We start from the raw sequence: 20,875 nt of genomic DNA, 5'->3' as shown, positions 1-20,875 counted from the left end.
AGTAATTCATATGTAATCATCGTCTTCCTGTGCTACAAAATCCAGTTTGAATAATTAAGTTGAATTAATGCACCGTTTTGAACCTAAGTTTTTGTGTCAATGTTGCATTTAGTTTATTTTTTTATTTCATTTTTGTAATGCAGCAATACAAAAGCTTTCCTTGGAAGTAAATGAATTTGTCAATAGAATTGTGTACTTATTGTGTTAGTAATGTAAAACTAAAAATATGCAGAAGATTGTGTTATTCTCACAGCATTTGTCAATTGTCACAGTAATTGTACAACATTATCACTATCAATCGAGGAGTGTTTTGAAAGTGCAAATAAATTTCACTAACTTATGATATGTAAGATCATTTTCCTATTCTTCATTACATTAACTGTACATTACTGAAATCATTGACTGTTTTGTATATGGTAATATAGATGTCAGGAACAATCTGAGACACATACCTGCTCAACTACAGAGTAGGTACTTAAGATACATATGAGATACTCCAATTCACGAGAACAAAAATTTAAATGTTTGACCTCCTTAATTTCATATTACTCGCAGAGAGTTTGTGTCACACTTTGCGAAAATGCTCCCCCAATATATGTGCACGTATTTCAAATGAGGCCGAGGAAAGCTGGGCCACGAGATGTCTGAACTTTACTGCTTTTATAAGTGTGACTTCGTGTGGTCAAATCCTTATTTCCCTCGTGTAATGCACACAGCATTCATAAATATGTATAAAGAAATCGACTCATTAGAAAATAATCACTTAAGTCAGTCACATTCTGGGAAATGAAACTGCTGACACATAAATACATACTATATTTCACAGGTAACATTTACAGCTTAACATGAGTATTAACAAGAAGGTAATAGTTTCAAAAATATCTTCAAAATATTCAACATCTTTAAAGATTACAATGAATGTAACTTACTTAAGAACATAAATTTAACACAGTTTCTTCAGTATATGTTTAAGTATCATTCAACTTGTTCCACTGTATCTGCCACACATGCGGCACTGAATACATATGAATTTAAATAAAGTATCTCCATATCTACAAATCAACTCATCAAACATTACTGAGCAAACTTAAACTAATTACAAAATTTATATAATACAAACAACCACATTATTTGACCAGACAATATTCAAAGCTGAAGAGCTTTGCCGTGAATTAATATACAGTTATTTATGTAATTTATGGAATAAAACAAAAATATTTTATTTACTGAGAGCAGGATGAGAAATTCCCGGGACTTATTTTGGGCGGTAGTTATTTTTCTTGACTTAGTAAATGCTTCAGTGTAACTCACCCCCTGTACAAACACATCCCTCTCCTAGACGATTAGACGAGCTGAAATATTCACGATTAGCATTATTCTATTATCTTCTTATTATTGCACACAAAGCAATGCAAATAAAATTAAAGCTTCATAATAAAAACATGTACTCGATGCATCCAAAACTGATTGACACTACAACTGTTTGTGTTCACACGAATCATTTACTGACAAAACAAATACAGATTGTAATACAGGTATTCCCCACCAGTGTCTAAACACTTTTGCCTCCGTTCTGGCAGGTTCCTCAATTGCGTAGCAAACAATTCTTCTGACGAATCCCGGCACCACCGGCAGACAACTGCACGAAGTTCGTCACCGGTGGCGAACTCCTTATTCGGTGCGACCCCCATTCGTCACACCGAATAGGGCAAAGTTTCTAGGAACCGGATCTGGCAAATACGGAGTATGCGGCACCACAGTAACCCTCAGCTTACGCGCAGTGACGACGGTCTAGCGAGCGGCACGTGGCCACGCAGTGTCGGGTCGGAGCCCCTTTTACCGTGTCGGCACTGTCGGAGGCATCGGTGGAGTCGGTGTAGTAAACTACACTGCCAGTCACAGTTCAGGGCCGTACTGGGAGGGAGCCGATCCACCTGCAGTCTCCCTTCCCGATACCAGAATACAGTCACCACTCGTTTCTGTGCAAACGGTCCCACGCCCGACTTCTCGGGACGAGTGCTCCCGGTTCGCTACCACTCCACAGACGGGCTTTTCTTTTCCGGAGTCTCGAAGAAAAACTGACTCGTCGACGGTGACCGGACACTCGGAAGAACTCCACCGGACTCGCGCGGTACTGTCGCACCGACTGTCGACATATCTACACGCGCTTCCGTTTCTGCGCAATGTTGCCGGAGTGGAGCATCCACTGTGCACACACCTACTGCATCTTATCTCCAAACCCTCAGGGATGACGGTGGGAACGGGTCCCCGTGACAGACCCGTCACCTTCTCTATTTTGTCAAACTGACGCGATTCGCCCGTGCTCCCCTATCGGGTTCACCGACGAGCCCGGCCTCAGTTTGTGCAAAGTTGCCGGACACCCAGTACTCTCCCTGTTTTTCGGCACGGTCCCTGTCGTCTCCGAACTCCGATACCCGACAAAATAGGGATCTGTGACTCTGTGCCGTTTCGCCACACACGTGACTGTTTCGAGCAGTCACTACCTCCCTCGGGAGAAGTACACTTTCCGACAGCGCCCGCACTCTGCCGCATCTGTGCCCACCGGCGTACACGCTAGCCGGAACGAGTGCCGCTGCAGTGCACCACTAGTGGCGAGTGGCGACACTGTCGGGTGAAAGCGGGCAGTACTACAGTCTGTCTTCGTGCGTACGTCAACAGACATTTCAAACTAATACTCTGCAGGAGTCACAGGGGGAGTTTCAATAACTACTGAAAGAACTGAATATATTTATTACTGAAATGACAGGTAGATTCACACACACACAGATATTACAAATATTGTAAAGGTATTCCAACGAGGAACAAATGGAAAAATTAATTGTACACCAAACTACTATTGACACCTTTTAGTATGTAAAGTTACACGTCTAGTGAAGAGTGCACTCGCATGTGCCTCTCGAGATGAAGAGCACTCTTAAATACTTTACTACACACACTGCAAGTGAGTGACTTCGGCCCGGAATGCACCGACAGGTGGAGTTCGAACTTACCGACTCTGGCGAACAGTTTGCCACAGTCGTCACATTTGCGAGACTTCACCACGGAGTGCACTACGACGTGGGATTTGAGAGAAGCGAGTGAAGCGAACGATTTGCAACAGATCTCACATCTGTGTGATTCTAGCCCACAGTGCTGTACTGAATGGGATTTGAGTTCCTCGACTGTAGCAAACAACTTATCACAAACGTCACATTTCAGTGACTTCAACCCAGAATGAACTAATAAATGGACCTTAAGATCGTAAACTCTAGCAAACAATTTTCCACAAACTTCACATTTGTGTGGCTTCACCCCAGAGTCCATGATACCACGTTTCTCGAGATAACACGCAAAAGCAAAGGATTGGCTACATACGTTACATTTGTATCGCTTTGTAGATGCACGTGATGTAGAAACTGATTTAGATTTTTTTTGACAAAGAGAGCAGTCATCGGATTGACAACGGTGTCTCTGCGATATAGGATCAGTGTCGTGTGACTTGTTATCTGTGACTGCACTGAAACCGATGGGTGTGTGATCTTTTGAAGTGAACACATCTTTGCACATATCACTAGAGCTACATACCTTTTGTCTAGTGTCAGAAAACGTGTGCACACTCACAGTCTCGTCACCGTCTTTCGTCCTCAAATGCTTATTCAGGCCGCGACGAGTGAGAAACACTTCTCCACAGTATCTACACACGTGTGACGGCGGCTCCACACCGTCGACGTGGAGGAACACGTGCATTACGAGGCTGTATTTTGACGAAAAACTCTCTAGGCACGAACTGCAGGTGAAGACGGAAATGTTATTGTCTGCAGTGCTCGTATCGTCTGCACTGCAGATGGAATTGTCCTCTGGTGAGACAATTCCTTGTGTCGGAACATTACAACTGATGAAGGGTGTCGGCTTCTCTTGCTCCACAACCACATCATCAGGTGCCACATCTCGGTGATTACTTTCTTCAAATGAAGCACTGTCATTCCCATCAGAAGTTTGAATAGACCTGAAATGCCAAGACAAACACACAGAGATGGACAAAACAGTTCAGTCAACGGTACATAAATAATTAATTCAGCATGTTATAAGAAGATACTTCACTTCAGTGGTTTAGAATGTAAATGGAAAATGTAGACCAGAGAAGTTTGATCTAGATTTGAATTCAGCATCAGGAGAGAAAGATAAACTCAAATTTCTCTGTTTCTGTTAACAGCTTTTAGCAATGCTTGATATGAACTACTTACATTGACTACAGCAACAGATATAAATGTGTGAATTCATCACCAAAGGTTCTCACTTTGTAAATAAAATGCAGCATGGGATGGTGAATATTTAGACAGCTCCCTTTACTTAATACATACTTGTGGCCAACACTGAATGTTCAAGAACTAATTAATGAAATCATTCACAAACTACTTGCCTTACAAGCCAATATGGAAGATCATATTTAGGAATGTTGAATGAGCCCAGTTTCACATTGGTAAGAGAATGAAAATGTCAAAAATTAACAAAATGTCTATAACTAAATTACTGTTATGGAAGATCATACTTAGGAATGTTGAATGAGCCCAGTTCCACATTGGTAAGAGAATGAAAATGTCAAAAATTAACAAAATGTCTACAACTAAATTACTGTTATTTGGACCTTACACAACAGATTAATGTAAAAGCACCAAGGTTTGAAACCAACACTAATTTTAGGAAAAGACCCTGCTTTTTCATTTATATCATACATTGTTGTTGTTGTTGTTGTGGTCTTCAGTCCTGAGACTGGTTTTGATGCAGCTCTCCATGCTACTCTATCCTGTGCAAGCTTCTTCATCTCCCAGTACCTACTGCAACCTACATCCCTCTGAACCTGATTAGTGTATTCATCTCTTGGTCTCCCTTATAATATCATATATAATAAAATATAAATAAATTAATAATATTTCATCTTCACGAGACTCCCTTTCCTACTTCAATACCCACAATACTACATTGCAATTTATAATACAGCATAAGTTACCTACAAGCCAAAAGAGAGAGGCCTCTACATTGAACATTGTTCTTGTCACACTGCCGAAGAAGTTTCACGGCCTCGAACAATCGTGGCAGGCGGTGGCTGTTTGTTACGGCTGGCACGCAGCAACTGCCAATGCCCGCACTGCAACAGTTCGTTACGGAGGCCTCGTTTGAAAGTCACGCTCGCACTGTCTAGCTACTCGTAGTCGCAGGATGATAATGTGTCTGTAGGCCCTACTGGGATCCGAGCTACATCGTTCTGTTCGACGTATCCATTGCCGAGTAGCCGAGCATGTGTGGCAGACTGCTGGTAGCACCGTGACGCGTTGAGGGATGTCGCCCGGCAGGTGCCGAGGGGATATAACAACAACAACAACAACAACAACAGCCAGCACACTATAGGGGCACCATTCTTAACTGAAATCTTGAATCCCTATTAGGTTACCTGTTGTGCAACAGTGTATTGTCTGCTTGATCACACTGCCCAAGAAATACAAATACGAGTACACAATCTTTGCCTTCTCGAACATCATTCTGTGTCTAGTACAGAGGTAATGCTCTGCTATTGCAGATTTAACACAAGTACTTTGAGAACAAGTAGATGGGGTCACCGACGGGGAAACTCCTGTCTCCGGTGGTGGTCAACTGTTACAGACAATGACCGAGTGAGGTAGTGCAGTGGTTAGTGCACTGGACTCACATTCGGGAGGACGACAGTTCAAACCTGGGTCCGGCCATCCAGATTTAGGTTTTCCACGATTTCCCTAAATCCCTCAAGGCAAATGCCGGGACGGTTCCTCTGAGAGGGCACGGTCGATTTCCTTCTCCGTCCTTCCCGACTCCGACCTCGTGCTCCGTCTCTAACGAGCTCACTGTCGACGGGACATTAAACACTAACGCCCTTCTCTTCCTCCTCCTCCTATTACACAGAAAATTCTGAAGCGGAAGCAAGTCAGTCGGCTTCTTTAAAATCTTCCTGCTTTCGGTCTGTGCACATAATGTGTGTGCGGTGTGTCCTCGTGGAACTGAAAAGTTACCAGCATTTCTTTAACATTTAAATTTGGTAAATCTGACTATTCAGTTTAGAATCGAGTTGACGACGGAGAAGGATGGCACCCTTCACGCTTCCCAGGTGTTTCAGTAGAAGGGAAAGTAGACAGAACGCTGGGGCACAGTGTTATCTCCTACTCGCAGGATAAAAATTGTCACGACCCTACACAACGTGACTGTACTGTGCACGCCGATTTGCAGGGCACGCGTCACGTCCGACACTGACAGACTGTCGTGTGAGCTTCGACACCTTACGACAGTTTTCTTACGTGACGGTTATCCTGAAAGACAAATTTATTACACATTCCAGCAAAACAAATCCAGATGAATGACTGAAATGAAGAAACAGAGGACCCACCATCTCAGCCGTTCCGCCTTACTTTGGTGATACTTCCCGGGTTCTCGAAAGACACTGCATCACGAACGTCTTTTGTCCCTCGGCAAAACTGAGGAACTTATTAACTTCTGCGAGGATTATCTCGGCACCGGGAAACGAGGCACGTACGAGATTCCTAGAGTGTGTGGGACGAGATGTACACTGACCAGATGCGACATACGGTGTGAGAGCAGTGTGACGAGGCCCACCGTCGTACACATTTGCGTCACCCCCCTAAATCCGCAATAGAAGAGCGCTTTCTCAGTATAGGACTCAACACGATGTATGAGCAGACAAAGATTGTATCCTCAGTTTCCTCGCACTGGGAGAATTTGATAAAGGAGGCGACAAACATTCGGCAGGTAACCTAATAAATAGGGTCTCGGGATTCCAATTAAGTGCAGCCTGGAGCCTTGCACTTGCTGCCACTAGATATACAAGGAAATAAGAATTTCCGACTACAGTTACTCGGCAACAAACCCGAGGATTCACCTAGTCGATAATTTTGGCTCGACTCTCGGCCGCAGCGACAGTTAGTGCCTGCACCGGTCACCCGGAAGGCCAGAGTTCGGCTCCCGGTAGGGGGCTCCGGACACCCTACACTCGTCCCTCTGCGAGCAACTCGATCGTGCCCGCACCGATTTTAAATAAGATCTCTGTACACACTGTCACATTAGCAGTTGTTGCCCGACAGCTGTAACACGCGGCCACCAGCTGCCAGTGTCGAGCAGTTGCGTCTAGGACGTGTTCCGGGATGTACGAAAGTCAATCCGGCACCAGACCCGAAAGCCGTACATTTATCGATCGTACTGCTCGTGGAGCACGATTTAAATTCTTACGTCTATTGTAAATGACGACTGTGGTGTTTGTGTGACATCACTTATCTCTTGCTGTGGATGGCCCACAGAAGTAAACCGACAGATACCATCTACGTGTTTGTGAAGCCCTATTTGGTGGATTCTGAATTTACAACTGTGTGTTACGAAAATGTGTGGTTTAATTGAAGCATATTCAAAGATCCCTGAAAACTGCAGTACAATTTCTTGTACAAAACTGCTAGGATATGTGACAGTGACAGGTAAAACTGTTGTCAGAATGGAACTTGTTGGAACTACAATATTTCTGTTTGATGTTTAGAGCCAGAAGTCTTTATGCAAGAAATCATTTTTCTCAGCCTTGGGAAAAACTAAAAATCTAATTTCAACATTCAATAACTATCATTACGAATATTATTAACTCGCTGCACTTATATTTATGACACTTTTACGCTGGAACAGGCATAATGCCACATTTTGCAATTTTCATAAAAACTGCAGATTTTCAGAAATGACAGTACAGTACCCAATTTTGCAACTACTGTCAATGCAAAACTTTTTCCCTATTTCTAACACAGTGACTGGTTCGACTAGCCCTGGTGCTATTTACTACATGTGCAAATGTCTTTATACTGACATTAAGACTCCCAACAGTTTTTGAATATGCTGTATTATAAAGATCTGTCACAACTAGTAACAACTACATCCTGTCACATTATTACATATTTATGTATATCCACATTTCCATTCTAGGATTTTCATCCATAAGCAAGAAAGAATTTTTTACTGATCAGTAGAAATTTAAAAAGGATTATAGCTGATGAAGCTCTGAAATCTCACATCGATCTGCTTTATCTTCGAGATCATCAGCTTCTATCTTAACACATTTGAGTTATCAATTAGGACTATTCTGCCCCTGCTTTGCCTTCTTTTGGTGCTAATCCAGCATCACACACGGGAAGAAGGACTACGATTAGAATTTAACACTGTGTCGACAGCACCACCATTCGAGACGAAGCGCGGGCTCACATTACAAAAGGGCAGGGAAGGCAATCGGCTGTGCTCTTTAAAAAGGAACCGCCCAGGCAACTGTACGGAGCGATGTCGAGAAATCACGGGAAACCTAAATCTGGATGGCTAGACGGGGATCTGAACCGTCATCCCCCTGAACGAGTCCAGTGCAGTGACCACCGCACCACCTCGGCCTGTCGAACGGAAGGAGCAGATGTGTAGACAGACATACCCGAGATGATCCCTATATTAATGGACGTCTTCACAGAAGCTTATGTGTCTCCTGATTTACATCCGTGCACTTTAGAAGGTTTCAGTTACATTATTCCATGCTTCAACTAGCCTTAAAATTCTACAGACCATCTTTACAAAAATACTTGAAACATTAAAACAACCATAGAATGCTTCAATGAGTTCTCTGCCTTTGAGGATGACACGTCCAGATAAATTTACCAATATTAGTAACTCAATAATTCTCTCGAGATGCCTTCGGGCACTGGAGATATATCTACATAAAAATGCTGCTCCCCTCTTGCAACTATAAAAACTTGTGCAGTGCTACTATTGCACTGTCAGTCCCTCAACCCAATTTCCCACAGAAATGTGATATCGAGGATCGTTATATGTCACTTTCTTCGGTTGCCTATGGCAGTGTCTAACAGCTTTCCACTGGATGTTTCTTTAATAATGTGCCCGCTTTGAAAGGAAGTCGAGGAGCCTTCGGTCTATCCAGCCGTGCCACGAGGTACCGAGTATTAACGTACATCGACTGTCAAAAAAGTTCCGAGACTAATTTTATTCTGGGCGTACAAGTGATGCCGACGCAGTAACTAAAGTGGCAGCTCGAACTACCGATTGTAAACAACGGATGTGAGCACGCAGAGTTCAGTAAAGTAACTGCGGCTGTAGTGTGTCCACACCGTTGTGTCGCAGATCGAAATGAAGCGACCTCTCTAACTGGAGTGTTTGAGAAATTCTCCAGAAGCTTTGGAAGAAGAGAAAAGGATGTGCAAAGTTTGTCTCACATACTTTCACTTCAGAACAAAGACAACTGTGTGTCGATACCTGCCAGAAATTGATAAAAATGCAAAATACTGGAAAAAAATCATTATCTGTGACAAGACTCAGTGTTATTAAAGTGCTGAAATTCACATGAAGAGTCAGAACTTTTAACAATGTAACCAACATTCATACAATGTATCATTGAAAATAAACGATTTCCAATTTTTGAAAATATAATGTAACTGGGGGAAAAAAAAAAAAAAAAAAAAAAAAAAAACTACTCAGCAAGTAGCAGCAGGAGAACACTCACTCGCACATATATAGATTAAAGTAATTTGCAATCTTTCAGAGGCAGTGGCTCGTTCTTCTAGTAGGAGGGTTGAAAGGGAATGAGGACGGCCGAAGAAAAAGGACTGGTGAGTTTTAGGAAATAGGGAGAGTTTGGGAAAGTCCGCCAGGTCAGGGGATGAGAAGGAAAGACTGACTGTTGGGGACTGCACCGGACGAGATTTGAAAACGTGGGAACTTAGAGGTGGAAGATACAACACAGAGACTTACGACTAAATGTTATCCAGGTCTTGAATGTACTATTCAGCTGTTTCAGCATGAATAATCTCTGCAATACCAAAATCAGACCCTATGCTCTTTCTGCACCCATCTCCCTACCTTATGGCTCCTACCCCTGTGAGGTTGTCCCACCACCTATACGAGTCCTGTAACTGGCAAGACGCGCACTGTCGTACTGAGGGCCACGTCACGTACCAGCTGACAGGTTAACATTGTGCGGCCTTTTACGTCGGCTCGACCACCACCGAGTTATCAGTTTTGACGAACGGACACAGTCAGAGGGTGTATACTGGCAATACACAATATCCTGTAGCAGAGCACACACTACAACACGAGAGTCTCGACCTCGGTGCCCGCTTCACCACACGTGCCCCCAGACGCCACCTTCGCAGAATTGTGCAGGTGGGAATTGGCATTACAACATGTCCTCACTTCTTGCCACCAATCTGATGTTAGTTGGTTGGTTGGTTGGTTTGGGGGGATTAAAGGGACCAGACTGCGACAGCCATCGGTCCCTTTTTCCAAAAAAAAAAAAAAAAAAAAAAAATTAAAACCGCCCAAAGAGAATAAAAACGAACAACAGGGAAGACGTCAGACGACACGGGACAAGAAAGATTCTGACAGAGATCAGACAAAACGAAATAAAATCTCACAGAGTGTGACGGTGGTAGGCCGACCACAGGAACAAAAAAAGGAAAAGCCAACCACCGAGAACACGTTAAAAACTCAGTTGAAAACCGTAGGCGAAGGCCAGAATCAACACAAAACAATAAAATAAAACATAAACGCTCATATTAAATGATAAAAACCCCCTGCCCGAATAAAACGTAAAACTAAGTCAGCCATAGCCGAGTCATCTGTTAAAAGGGCAGGGAGCGTGGCAGGCAGTGCGAACGACTGCCTGAGCACAGCTAAAAGTGGACAGTCCAATAAAATGTGGACCACCGTCAAAACGGAGCCGCAGCGACATAGAGGTGGATCCTCACGTCGCAATAGGTGGCCGTGCGTCATCCCTGTGTGCCCAATGCACAGCCGGCAGAGGACAACAGACTCCTTGCGAGAGACCCGCAAGGAGGAGCGCCACACACCGGTAGCCCCCTTGATGGCCCCAAGTTTGTTGCGTGAAGGCAGGGCGCGCCATTCAGTGTACCAAAGGTCCAGAATTTTGCGGCGTAGGAATGCTCGCAAATCTGTCTCCGGGAGGCCAATGTCCAGAGATGGTGTACTAGTCACCTCTTTCGCCAGCCGGTCAACATTCTCATTGCCGGGGATCCCAACATGGCCTGGGGTCCACACGAAGACCGCAGAGCGGCCGCAACGCGCAAGAGTATGCAGGGACTCATGGATAGCCATCACCAGACGGGAATGAGGAAAACACTGGTCGAGAGCTCGTAAACTGCTCAGGGAATCGCTACAGATAACGAAGGACTCACCTGAGCAGGAGCGGATATACTCTAGGACTCGAAAGATGGCAACCAGCTCAGCAGTGTAAACGTTGCAGCCAGCCGGCAAGGAACGTTGTTCGGAATGGTCCCCTAGAGTGAGCGCATAACTGACTCGACCAGCAACCATCGAGCCGTCAGTGTAAACAATGCCAGAGCCCTGATACGTGGCCAGGATTAAATAAAAGCGGCGGCGGAAGGCCTCTGGAGGGACCGAGTCCTTCGAGCCCTGTGCCAAGTTGAGCCGAAGGCAAGGGTGAGGAACACACCACGGGGGTGTACGCAGAGGTGCCCGGAAAGGAGGTGGAACAGGGAAAAACCCAAGCCCGGAGAGAAGCTCCTTGACGCGTACGGCGATCGGACAACCCGACCGGGGCCGACGGTCTGGCAGATGGACGACTGACTGCGGGAACAGGACACGGTAATTTGGATGCCCGGGTGAGCTAAAAACATGGGCAGCATAAGCAGTCAGTAATTGTTGGCGTCGGAACCGCAGTGGAGGGACACCCGCCTCCACTAGGATGCTGTCCACAGAGCTGGTACGGAAGGCACCAGTGGCAAGGCGTATCCCGCTGTGGAGAATTGGGTCCAGCACCCGCAACGCAGACGGGGATGCTGAGCCATATGCCAGGCACCCATAATCGAGACGGGACTGGATTAACGCCTGATAGAGCCGTAACAGGGTAGATCGGTCGGCGCCTCAGCTGGTGTGGCTCAAGCATCTCAGAGCATTTAGATGCCGCCAACATGCCTGTTTAAGCTGCCGAATATGAGGCAGCCAAGTCAACCGAGCATCAAAAACGACCCCCAAAAACCTGTGGGCCTCCACCACAGCAAGGAGTTCGTCGGCAAGATAAAGCTGCGGCTCAGGACGGACTGTTCGGCGCCGGCAGAAATGCGTAACACAGGTCTTGGCAGCTGAAAACTGAAAACCACGCGCTACAGCCCAAGACTGCGCCTTGCGGATAGCGCCCTGTAGCTGACGTTCAGCAGCTGCAATGCCAGTAGAGCTGTAGTAAAGGCAGAAGTCGTCAGCATACAGGGAAGCGGAGACAGAATTTCCCACAGCCGCAGCGAGCCCGTTAATGGCTATTAAAAACAGGCAGACACTTAAAACAGATCCCTGGGGCACACCGTTCTCCTGGACTCGGGAGGAACTATGGGAGGCTGCGACTTGCACGCGGAAGGTACGATACGACAGAAAATTGCGGATAAAGATCGGCGGAGGGCCCCGAAGACCCCATCCGTGAAGCGTAGAAAGGATGTGATGGCACCATGTCGTATCGTATGCCTTCCGCATGTCGAAAAAGACAGCGACCAGGTGCTGACGGCGGGCAAAGGCAGTACGGATGGCCGACTCCAGGCTCACCAGATTGTCAGCGGCGGAGCGGCCTTTACGGAACCCACCCTGAGACGGAGCCAGAAGGCCCCGAGACTCCAGTACCCAGTTCAACCGCCGGCTCACCATCCGTTCAAGCAACTTGCACAGAACGTTGGTGAGGCTAATGGGACAGTAGCTGTCCATCTCCAAAGGGTTCTTCCCAGGTTTCAGAATGGGGATAACAATACTTTCCCGCCATTGCGACGGAAACTCACCCTCGACCCAAATGCGGTTTGAAAGGTCGAGGAGCCGTCGCTGGCAGTCCACTGAAAGGTGTTTCAGCAGCTGACAGTGGATGCCATCGGGTCCAGGAGCGGTATCAGGGCAAGCGGCTAGGGCACTGCGAAATTCCCACTCACTGAATGGAACATTGTAAGATTCTGGATGGTGGGTGCGAAACTAAAGGCTCCGACGTTCCATCCGCTCTTTAATGGAGCGGAAGGCCTGGGGGTAATTCGCAGAAGCGGAACTAAGAGTAAAATGCTCTGCCAAGCTGTTGGCAATTTCGTCGGAGTCAGTACAAACTGCTCCATTCAGTGAGAGCGCAGGGACGCTGACAGGTGGCCGATAGCTGTAGACCCGTCGGATCTTGGCCCAGACCTGCGATGGAGTGACATGGAGGCCAATGGTGGACACGTACCGCTCCCAGCACTCCTGCTTGCTTTGGCGGATAAGGCGGCGGGCCCCCGCACGCAGCCGTTTGAAGGTGATCAGGTGTTCAATGCAGGGATGTCGCTTGTGACGCTGTAGCACCGGCCGGCGATCTGTAATCGCTGCAGCGATCTCAGGCGACCACCAAGGCACAGTCCGCCGCCGAAGGGACCCAGAGGAGCGGGGAATGGCAGATTCGGCGGCAGTGACGATGCCGGTGGTGACCGATTGAACCACCGCATCAATGTCATCAGTAGGCAGAGGCTCAATAGCGGCAGTGGAGGAGAACAAGTCCCAGTCAGCCTTATTCATAGCCCATCTGCTAGGGCGCCCAGAAGAGTGACGCTGTGGTAGTGACAAAAAGAGCGGAAAGTGGTCACTACCACACAGGTCGTCATGCACACTCCATCGGACAGACGGTAAGAGGCTAGGGCTACAGATCGAAAGGTCAACGGCGGAGTACGTGCCATGCGCCACACTGAAGTGTGTGAAGGCACCATCATTTAACAGCGAGAGATCGAGCTGCGACAATAAATGCTCAACGGTGGCGCCTCGACCTGTTGCCACTGACCCACCCCACAGAGGGTTATGGGCGTTGAAGTCGCCCAATAACAAGAAAGGCGGCGGCAGTTGGGCTATCAGCGCAGCCAGGACATGCTGCGAGACATCACCATCCGGTGGAAGGTAAAGACTGCAGACGGTAACAGCCTGTGGCGTCCACACCCGAACAGCGACAGCCTGTAAAGGTGTTTGGAGAGGGACAGACTCGCTGTGCAGAGTGTGAAGGACATATATGCAGACGCCACCAGACACCCTTTCATATGCTGCCCGGTTCTTATAATAACCCCGATAGCCACGGAGGGCGGGGGTTCGCATAGCTGGAAACCAAGTTTCCTGAAGAGCAATGCAGAAGAAAGGGTGAAGGCTGATAAGTTGGCGGAGCTCAGCTAGATGGTGGAAGAAACCGCTGCAGTTCCACTGGAGGATGGTACTGTCCATTGCGGAGAAAGGCGTGACGGGACTGGGAAGGCAGATTACGCCGCTGGGTCACCTGCTGCCTCCGATGGAGCACCCGTGCAAGTGCTATCCATTGCGTCTGAGGGTTCGGCGAGATCGAGGTCCTCAGCGGACACAAGGATCTCCACCTCATCTTCGGATGCAGAGTGAGAAGGTTGCGGTGGGACAGGTGCCACCGCAATGTCAGTATGCTTGGGAGCCTTTTTCTTGGTCTGCTTTGCGCGCTGTGCCTTAGGTTGTTCTGGCTGGGAGGGCCGCACCGGGTCAGTCTCAGCGACTGAAGACGACCGTGACGCCCTACGACCAGCGACCGGTGGTTGTTTCAGATACTTGCGGGTGTCTGCTGTGCCGCTGGTCGGAACTTGCGAAGGGAGGTCCCCAAGGGACCCTTTCCTTGCGAGACTAGCTGAAGAAGTCTTACGCTTCTCCGGCTGGGAAGGGGGAACTGATGTCCCCGATTGTTGGGGGGTGTTGCTCCTGAAGTAGGTGGAGCAGGAGCAACAGGTTGTGAAGTGCCCCCCACAAGCAAGGGGGCCGGTGGATGCTGACCGATCGTAGAGCCGAGTCGTGATGATGGAAGAACCGTCGTTGCAACAGCGGCGTAGGTTGACGTCATTGCCACAGGATGGAGCCGCTCATATTTACGCCTGGCCTCGGTGTAGGTCAGGCGGTACAGAGTCTTATATTCCATTATCTTCCTTTCCTTCTGGAAGATCCGACAGTCCGGTGAGCAGGGGGAATGGTGTTCTCCGCAGTTAACACAGATAGGAGGCGGGACACATGGAGTATCGGCATGGGAAGGACGGCCACAATCTCGACAGGTGATGCTGGAAGTACAGCGAGATGACATGTGCCCGAACTTCCAGCACTTAAAACACCGCATCGGAGGAGGGATATATGGCTTCACATCACAACGGTAAACCATCACCTTAACCTTGCCGGATAAGACATCACCCTCGAAGGCCAAGATGAAGGCACCGGTGGCTACCTGATTGTCCCTCGGACCCCGATGGATGCGCCGGACGAAGTGAACACCTCGTCGTACGAGGTTGGCGCGTAATTCATCGTCGGACTGCAGAAGAAGATCCCTGTGGAATATCATGCCCTGGACCATGTTGAGACTCTTATGCGGCGTGATGCTAACTGAAACATCCCCCAACTTGTCACAATTGAGCAACATCCGTGACTGGGCAGAGGATGCCGTTTTGATGAGCACAGAACCAGAGCGCATCTTGGACAAGCTCTCCACCTCCCCGAACTTGTCCTCTAAATGCTCCACAAAAAACTGGGGCTTAGTTTGCATAAAAGATTCACCATCGACCCACGTACAGACAAGGTACCGGGGTGAATAATCTCCACTGCTGTCTTTAGCCATGCGTTCCTCCCATGGAGTGGCCAGGGAGGGAAATGATCGTGGTTCGTATTTCCTGCCGTTGAGGTTAGACCTCGATCGCTTAGAGACTGCTGGTGGAGGCCCACCAGCGAGAGATGATGTACCACGCTTCATTGCGGGTTATCCGCCCTGATGCCACCTACTCCGACCAAGGGCCCTCCCCACGGGCGCCACCCACCCGCAGCAATAGCCACCTGGCAGGACGGCCATTGCCGGGAGTCCCGATGCCCCAAGGAGATGGGCATCTACTCCTTGGCATACGTGGGGAGTTAACGGCGCAGGCATCAGTAGAGCGATCCCTGTGTTGTCAGGGGGCTACAACCAACAGGGTACATGGCGGCCCCACCACAACGGACTGGCTTCCGTGCTGGATCTTAGGTGCAAAAATGTCCAAGGTCGTCGTCGCAGTTAAAAGCAACACTGCAGAGTGCAGCGTGGTAATCGTACCCAAGAGATGGAAAACGAGCGGAACACCATTGCAACGACGAAAAAGCCGGCTAAAGGTCTCAACGCACGACGGATACAGTGCACCATGTAAGGCGCCCTTCCCCAATTGGCTCGCTCTTCGGAATAATTTAGAAAGATGGAGGTCAAACCCGAGAGGGGACCATCACATAAGGCCGAAACATTTGAGACTCCTTTTAGTCGCCTCTTACGACAGGCAGGAATACCGCGGGCCTATTCTTACCCCCGAACCCGCGCGGGGGGGGGGAATCTGGTGTTAATTTATGTTAATTTCTTCAGTCTCAGCAATTCTTCTCAGTAACTATTCCTTTCTTCAATCCCTTTTAGTTTTCTGTACCTTTTATTTTGTGACCTGCCTATAATTCCCACCTGTCAACTTTACTACATATATTGCACTTAGCTTTTCCATTCTTATTAACTCCTGCACGATGTTTTGTCATTATCTCAGTCTTTCTTATAACCCTACCTCGCCCGTCTAACCACTGAGGATTTCGTATCCTGTCCGGTGCAGTCTCTGACAGTCAGTTTTTCCTTCTCGTCGCCGGTGAGTCTCCCCTGTCCCGGTGTTCTGCGTGACTTTTCCGTACTCTAACCATTTCCTGAGCCTCGCTAGTCCTTTTACTTCATCCCACTTCCGTCCCCTTCAAAATTTCTGCCAGAAGAAGAAAGCTCGCAAATTTCCTTAACCTCTACACGTGTGTGTTCTCCTGCTGCCACTCGGTGAGTAGATTTTTCCATCTAGCCAGCTACATTCGAGCCAATGTAATGCGCGAGTTGAACGACATCCCACAGATTGGCTTTTCTGAGGGTTTTGTGCAGTAGTACGAATATTCCTTGTGTGATCAAGTGGAAGGAGATTGTGTATGACACATGAAGCATTTTTTTTTTATCAATCCAGTCTCAAAACTTTTTGGACAGATGGCGGATAAAGAATTTTAATCACTCGTAGATTTGTATGAGGCGACATCTGAGGCTGTGTGACCTTACAGGATACTGACCTCTGCTCATACCCCGCGTTTGGCAGGGTCGCGTGAGGTGATACGGCTCCGTCTCCGGTGCCGAAGTCTCCGCCCCCGCTCTCAGCAGGAGCTGCTGCCCGGAGCTGCGCGGGCCCCGAGAGTAACGCGACGGGGGCGCCCTGCAACTGGGGCGCCACCGGCTGCTGGCGGTTGCTCCGGTGCGCGTAGTGTGGGCGGTAGACGGCACCGGTGCCCGAGGGCAGTGCGGGGGAGGTCGCCGCCCCGGCACACCTCCAAGGCGACCACTTCACGCGCCCGTTACGTCGGAAGTTGCCATTCTCGAACATGGCCTCATATTTCGGGTCTGCAACCGGCGAACACAGTAATCGTTTGGTGAGCAGGTCACACTAGCACGCACCGTGACACTCGCCGTCACTGAACATAAAAGCTTACAGGCTGACAAAATATTTTCTCATTATCAGTTACTGTCGAATGGATCTCAGCTGAATTTTTTAAATTTCTGTTACGTTATATGTGCACAATTTTAATGAATAATCAGTAAATGTGGTTCCCTGTCTCAGTTTGTATGTGTGAGAAGTACTGTTTATTCTTTTATTCCAGATGGTGGTTATGATGGACACTGGTAGTAATAATAAATGAATAGAATGTAGCTTTCTGGCATGCATTTTTCAAGTGAAATTTACATTGGTTATTGTTTCTCATTTCAATAGCTATTATATATCAGATAGTATTTGATGTCTGCAGTAACATATGCAAAATACTAACAGGATTTATTCAAGTACATATGGAAGACAATGCTAATAAAATGTAATTAATGGAATCTGAAACATACATGTGACATGTTCTACCGTATCTTCCTTCGTTGTCGGCGTTGTTGTTGTTGCTGTGAGGCACCGTTATACCGAGTGGAAAGGCGCGTCGATCTTGGAGCACGAGATATTGTAACCTTAAGCCACTGACACCACACAACGGTCGCGGTAGCACCTGATTCCAGAATAGCTGTAGTAGTTAGGATCTACCAACTACCCCCTCTCGACCAGGTCCCCAAAACTTAACTCTTAACGAGATCCCTTCGAACCAAATTGTCGTAACGATCATCTATAAAGGCTTCGTACAACGATAAGGAATTTTGCAGTTTGTGGAATAACAATAGATACGACCAAGCTGTCTTGTTTCTTCTGTTTTAACGTAACTTTGTTCACAGTTTTATTTCACATTCACCACTCATTCACACTCTGATGTGGAGTATGTGCGAGTGCCTGAACCCTAACTCCCAAGTTCCATCGAAACCCTTTGACGAACAGTTTTGGTTGCTCTACACCAACAGTCAATGATAATGATACAGTATTTTGTTACTGACTCTTCTAATTTAGCCACCGCCTCCACGAATGTTTGTTAGGTGTAAGACAATTACACACTTTTCTCTCCGGTCCGCTATTATTAAGGGTTCGCGTAAAAGTTAACGTGTTTCTCCTTTTCATAAATTAGAGCCAGCTCTCCGCGATATAATTAAAAAAAACAGTCTCCATACCGCGTCCCTCGTGAGATGCGTATAGATTTATCCCGGAATTGACCGCCCTGTAGGTGTACTCAATTTAATGACCACACTTCGCTATCCGCGATTTCGTGTAACTAAATGTCCTTTTGTTACTCTGATCGTATACCGTAGTTATTTAAAACTCGCCCCTATATTTTTTCACAACGCACACTTAGCACTTCTTTACTTGTTTATTTCTAGGAGTAAACGAAAAAAATGACGCCGTATCATCGGCTTCGTCGATATAAAGCAAAACACCTCAATATGCCCAATTTTACCTCTCCTTATAGGATTGGCTACCTTACTCATTAATTTACTACATATTATTTCCAATAACACTAAACAGGTATCGCCGTTATATTTTAATTGTATTCAAAAGCATGTTATTATTATTATGACCGACCAAATCGTAACAAAACGCACGGTGTGCGTTTTTAACGATAGCTTTACACCCGCCCAGCCTTTATTCGTGGAATATTATATATAAATATACAGAAAGGACCGAAAGATCGATCTCTCTACCGTAACCAATAGAGTCAAATCCGCTATTCAAATTCCGTTACATCTATCTTGAGTCGTATTGTTACACTGTCACAAAGACCCCTTGATAAAATCTGTTATTTACATCTACATTATACTCTGCAAACCAGTACAAGGTGCAATGCAGAGGGTAAATTACACGGCAGATAGCATGAGCCCGAGTAAAACATTTTTATTTGTCATCAAAGACCTCTAACATAACATTAACACATGTCACATCATTACAAATACCATGAGCATAAGCAATGGGAATGTTCAAGTCTTTAGTATAATTTCAATTTTAACCAGCATACTAGATACATATGGACACTTCCTTACTTCCAGGACATTTACTGTGCTTTTGCTTTCCAGTAAAAAGCAATACCGAACTTATTCACTCTTCATTCCGGTATAAGGATCTAATTAATTTATTATCTTTTTATGTTCCTACCTGGACCTTCGAGTGCTTTGGCAACTTTTTACCGCTGGCACTTCTTTTCTTTTGACATCTGAATACTGAACTTTTGGAACTCGGAAAGACCTACAGTACGTATATTCTTCAATTGGCAACATTATATTCTCTTCGGATCACTCGTGCAACTTGTATCGACAACAGATGTGTACGAGACAGGTAGTTCTTGTAGTGCTGGTCTTGAAGTGGAGAGGGCACAAACCTCCTTTGGTAATTTGCTAAAAGATCGAAGAGAAGTGGAACAGGAGCAAATACTAGTGAATGCGATACAAATCTTACCAAATGCAGATCACTCGTCCAATTCTCGTTTGCCGACGTTTGTTTACTTTTAGCTGCTCTCCTGTTAACCGAGGTTTATACTGTCAAAGTTTCGACCTCTATGGTGTGATCTTGTTCAGGATCTTCTACTGTCCCCGGTTGCCTGAACACTGCCGGAGACCAGCGTTACATTTGCTTGTAAAAAATAATGTTCACAAGTTTATTCTGCAGAAATGCAGAGACATTTATCTGGCTACTATTGCCGGGCGATTGACACTGAATAGGTAGTAATAACAGAACGAAAAAGGGGGAACGTGTTTATCAAATATCATTGTTTTCCTGTGGAGGTGGCCTCAAGGTTGTTTTTATTCCTCACACACTACAGCCGAGTGTTCACTTCTTCGATGTCGGGAAGCTGGAAGCCTCTAGTCATCGTATCTCTTAAAATTACTTCATCTACATCGACATCTATACTCTGAAAACCACTGAGAGGTCCCACTGTACCAGTTATTGGGGTTTCTTCCCGTTTCATTCACTTACGGAGCACGGGAAGAATGATTGTATCGATGCCTCTGCGGGTGCAGTAATTATCCTAATCTTATCCTCACAACACCTGTGTGTGCGATACAATAGGGTTGTAGTATACCCCTATAGTAATCATTTAAAGTCAGTTCTTGAAACTTTGTTAAAAGACTTTCTGGGATAGTTTATGTCTGTCTTCAAGGGAGTACCATTTCAGTTCTTTCAGTAGCTGTGAACTCTCCCACGGATTCAACAAACCTGTGACCATTCGTGCTGCGCTTCACTGTATACATTCAATATCCTCCTTCAGTCCTATCTGGTACGAGTCCCACACACTGGAGCAGTATTCTACAAGCGGCCGCACGAGTGATTTGTAAGCCGTCTCCTTTACGACTGATTGCACTTCCCCAGTA

The 20,875-nt window shown here is 46.7% G+C and overlaps 1 protein-coding gene across 1 annotated transcript in view; it reads right to left on the bottom strand.

Moving 5' to 3' along the window:
- Positions 1–801: 801 nt before the first annotated feature.
- Positions 802–20,875, bottom strand: part of LOC126212786 (uncharacterized) — a 292,909-nt gene continuing 272,835 nt past the window's right edge. The window contains exons 27-29 of the mRNA XM_049940189.1: positions 17,173–17,497; positions 3,586–4,006; positions 802–1,352 (exon numbers count right to left, since the gene is read on the bottom strand). Of these exons, the coding sequence (XP_049796146.1) occupies positions 1,344–1,352; positions 3,586–4,006; positions 17,173–17,497 (755 nt within the window). The 3' untranslated portion in view covers positions 802–1,343. The remainder of the gene's footprint in view (positions 1,353–3,585; positions 4,007–17,172; positions 17,498–20,875) is intronic.

The sequence above is a fragment of the Schistocerca nitens genome, chromosome 11 (genome assembly GCF_023898315.1).
Source record: "Schistocerca nitens isolate TAMUIC-IGC-003100 chromosome 11, iqSchNite1.1, whole genome shotgun sequence".
Taxonomy (NCBI): Eukaryota; Metazoa; Arthropoda; class Insecta; order Orthoptera; family Acrididae; genus Schistocerca; species Schistocerca nitens.
This window is presented reverse-complemented; position numbering and strand designations above follow the sequence as displayed.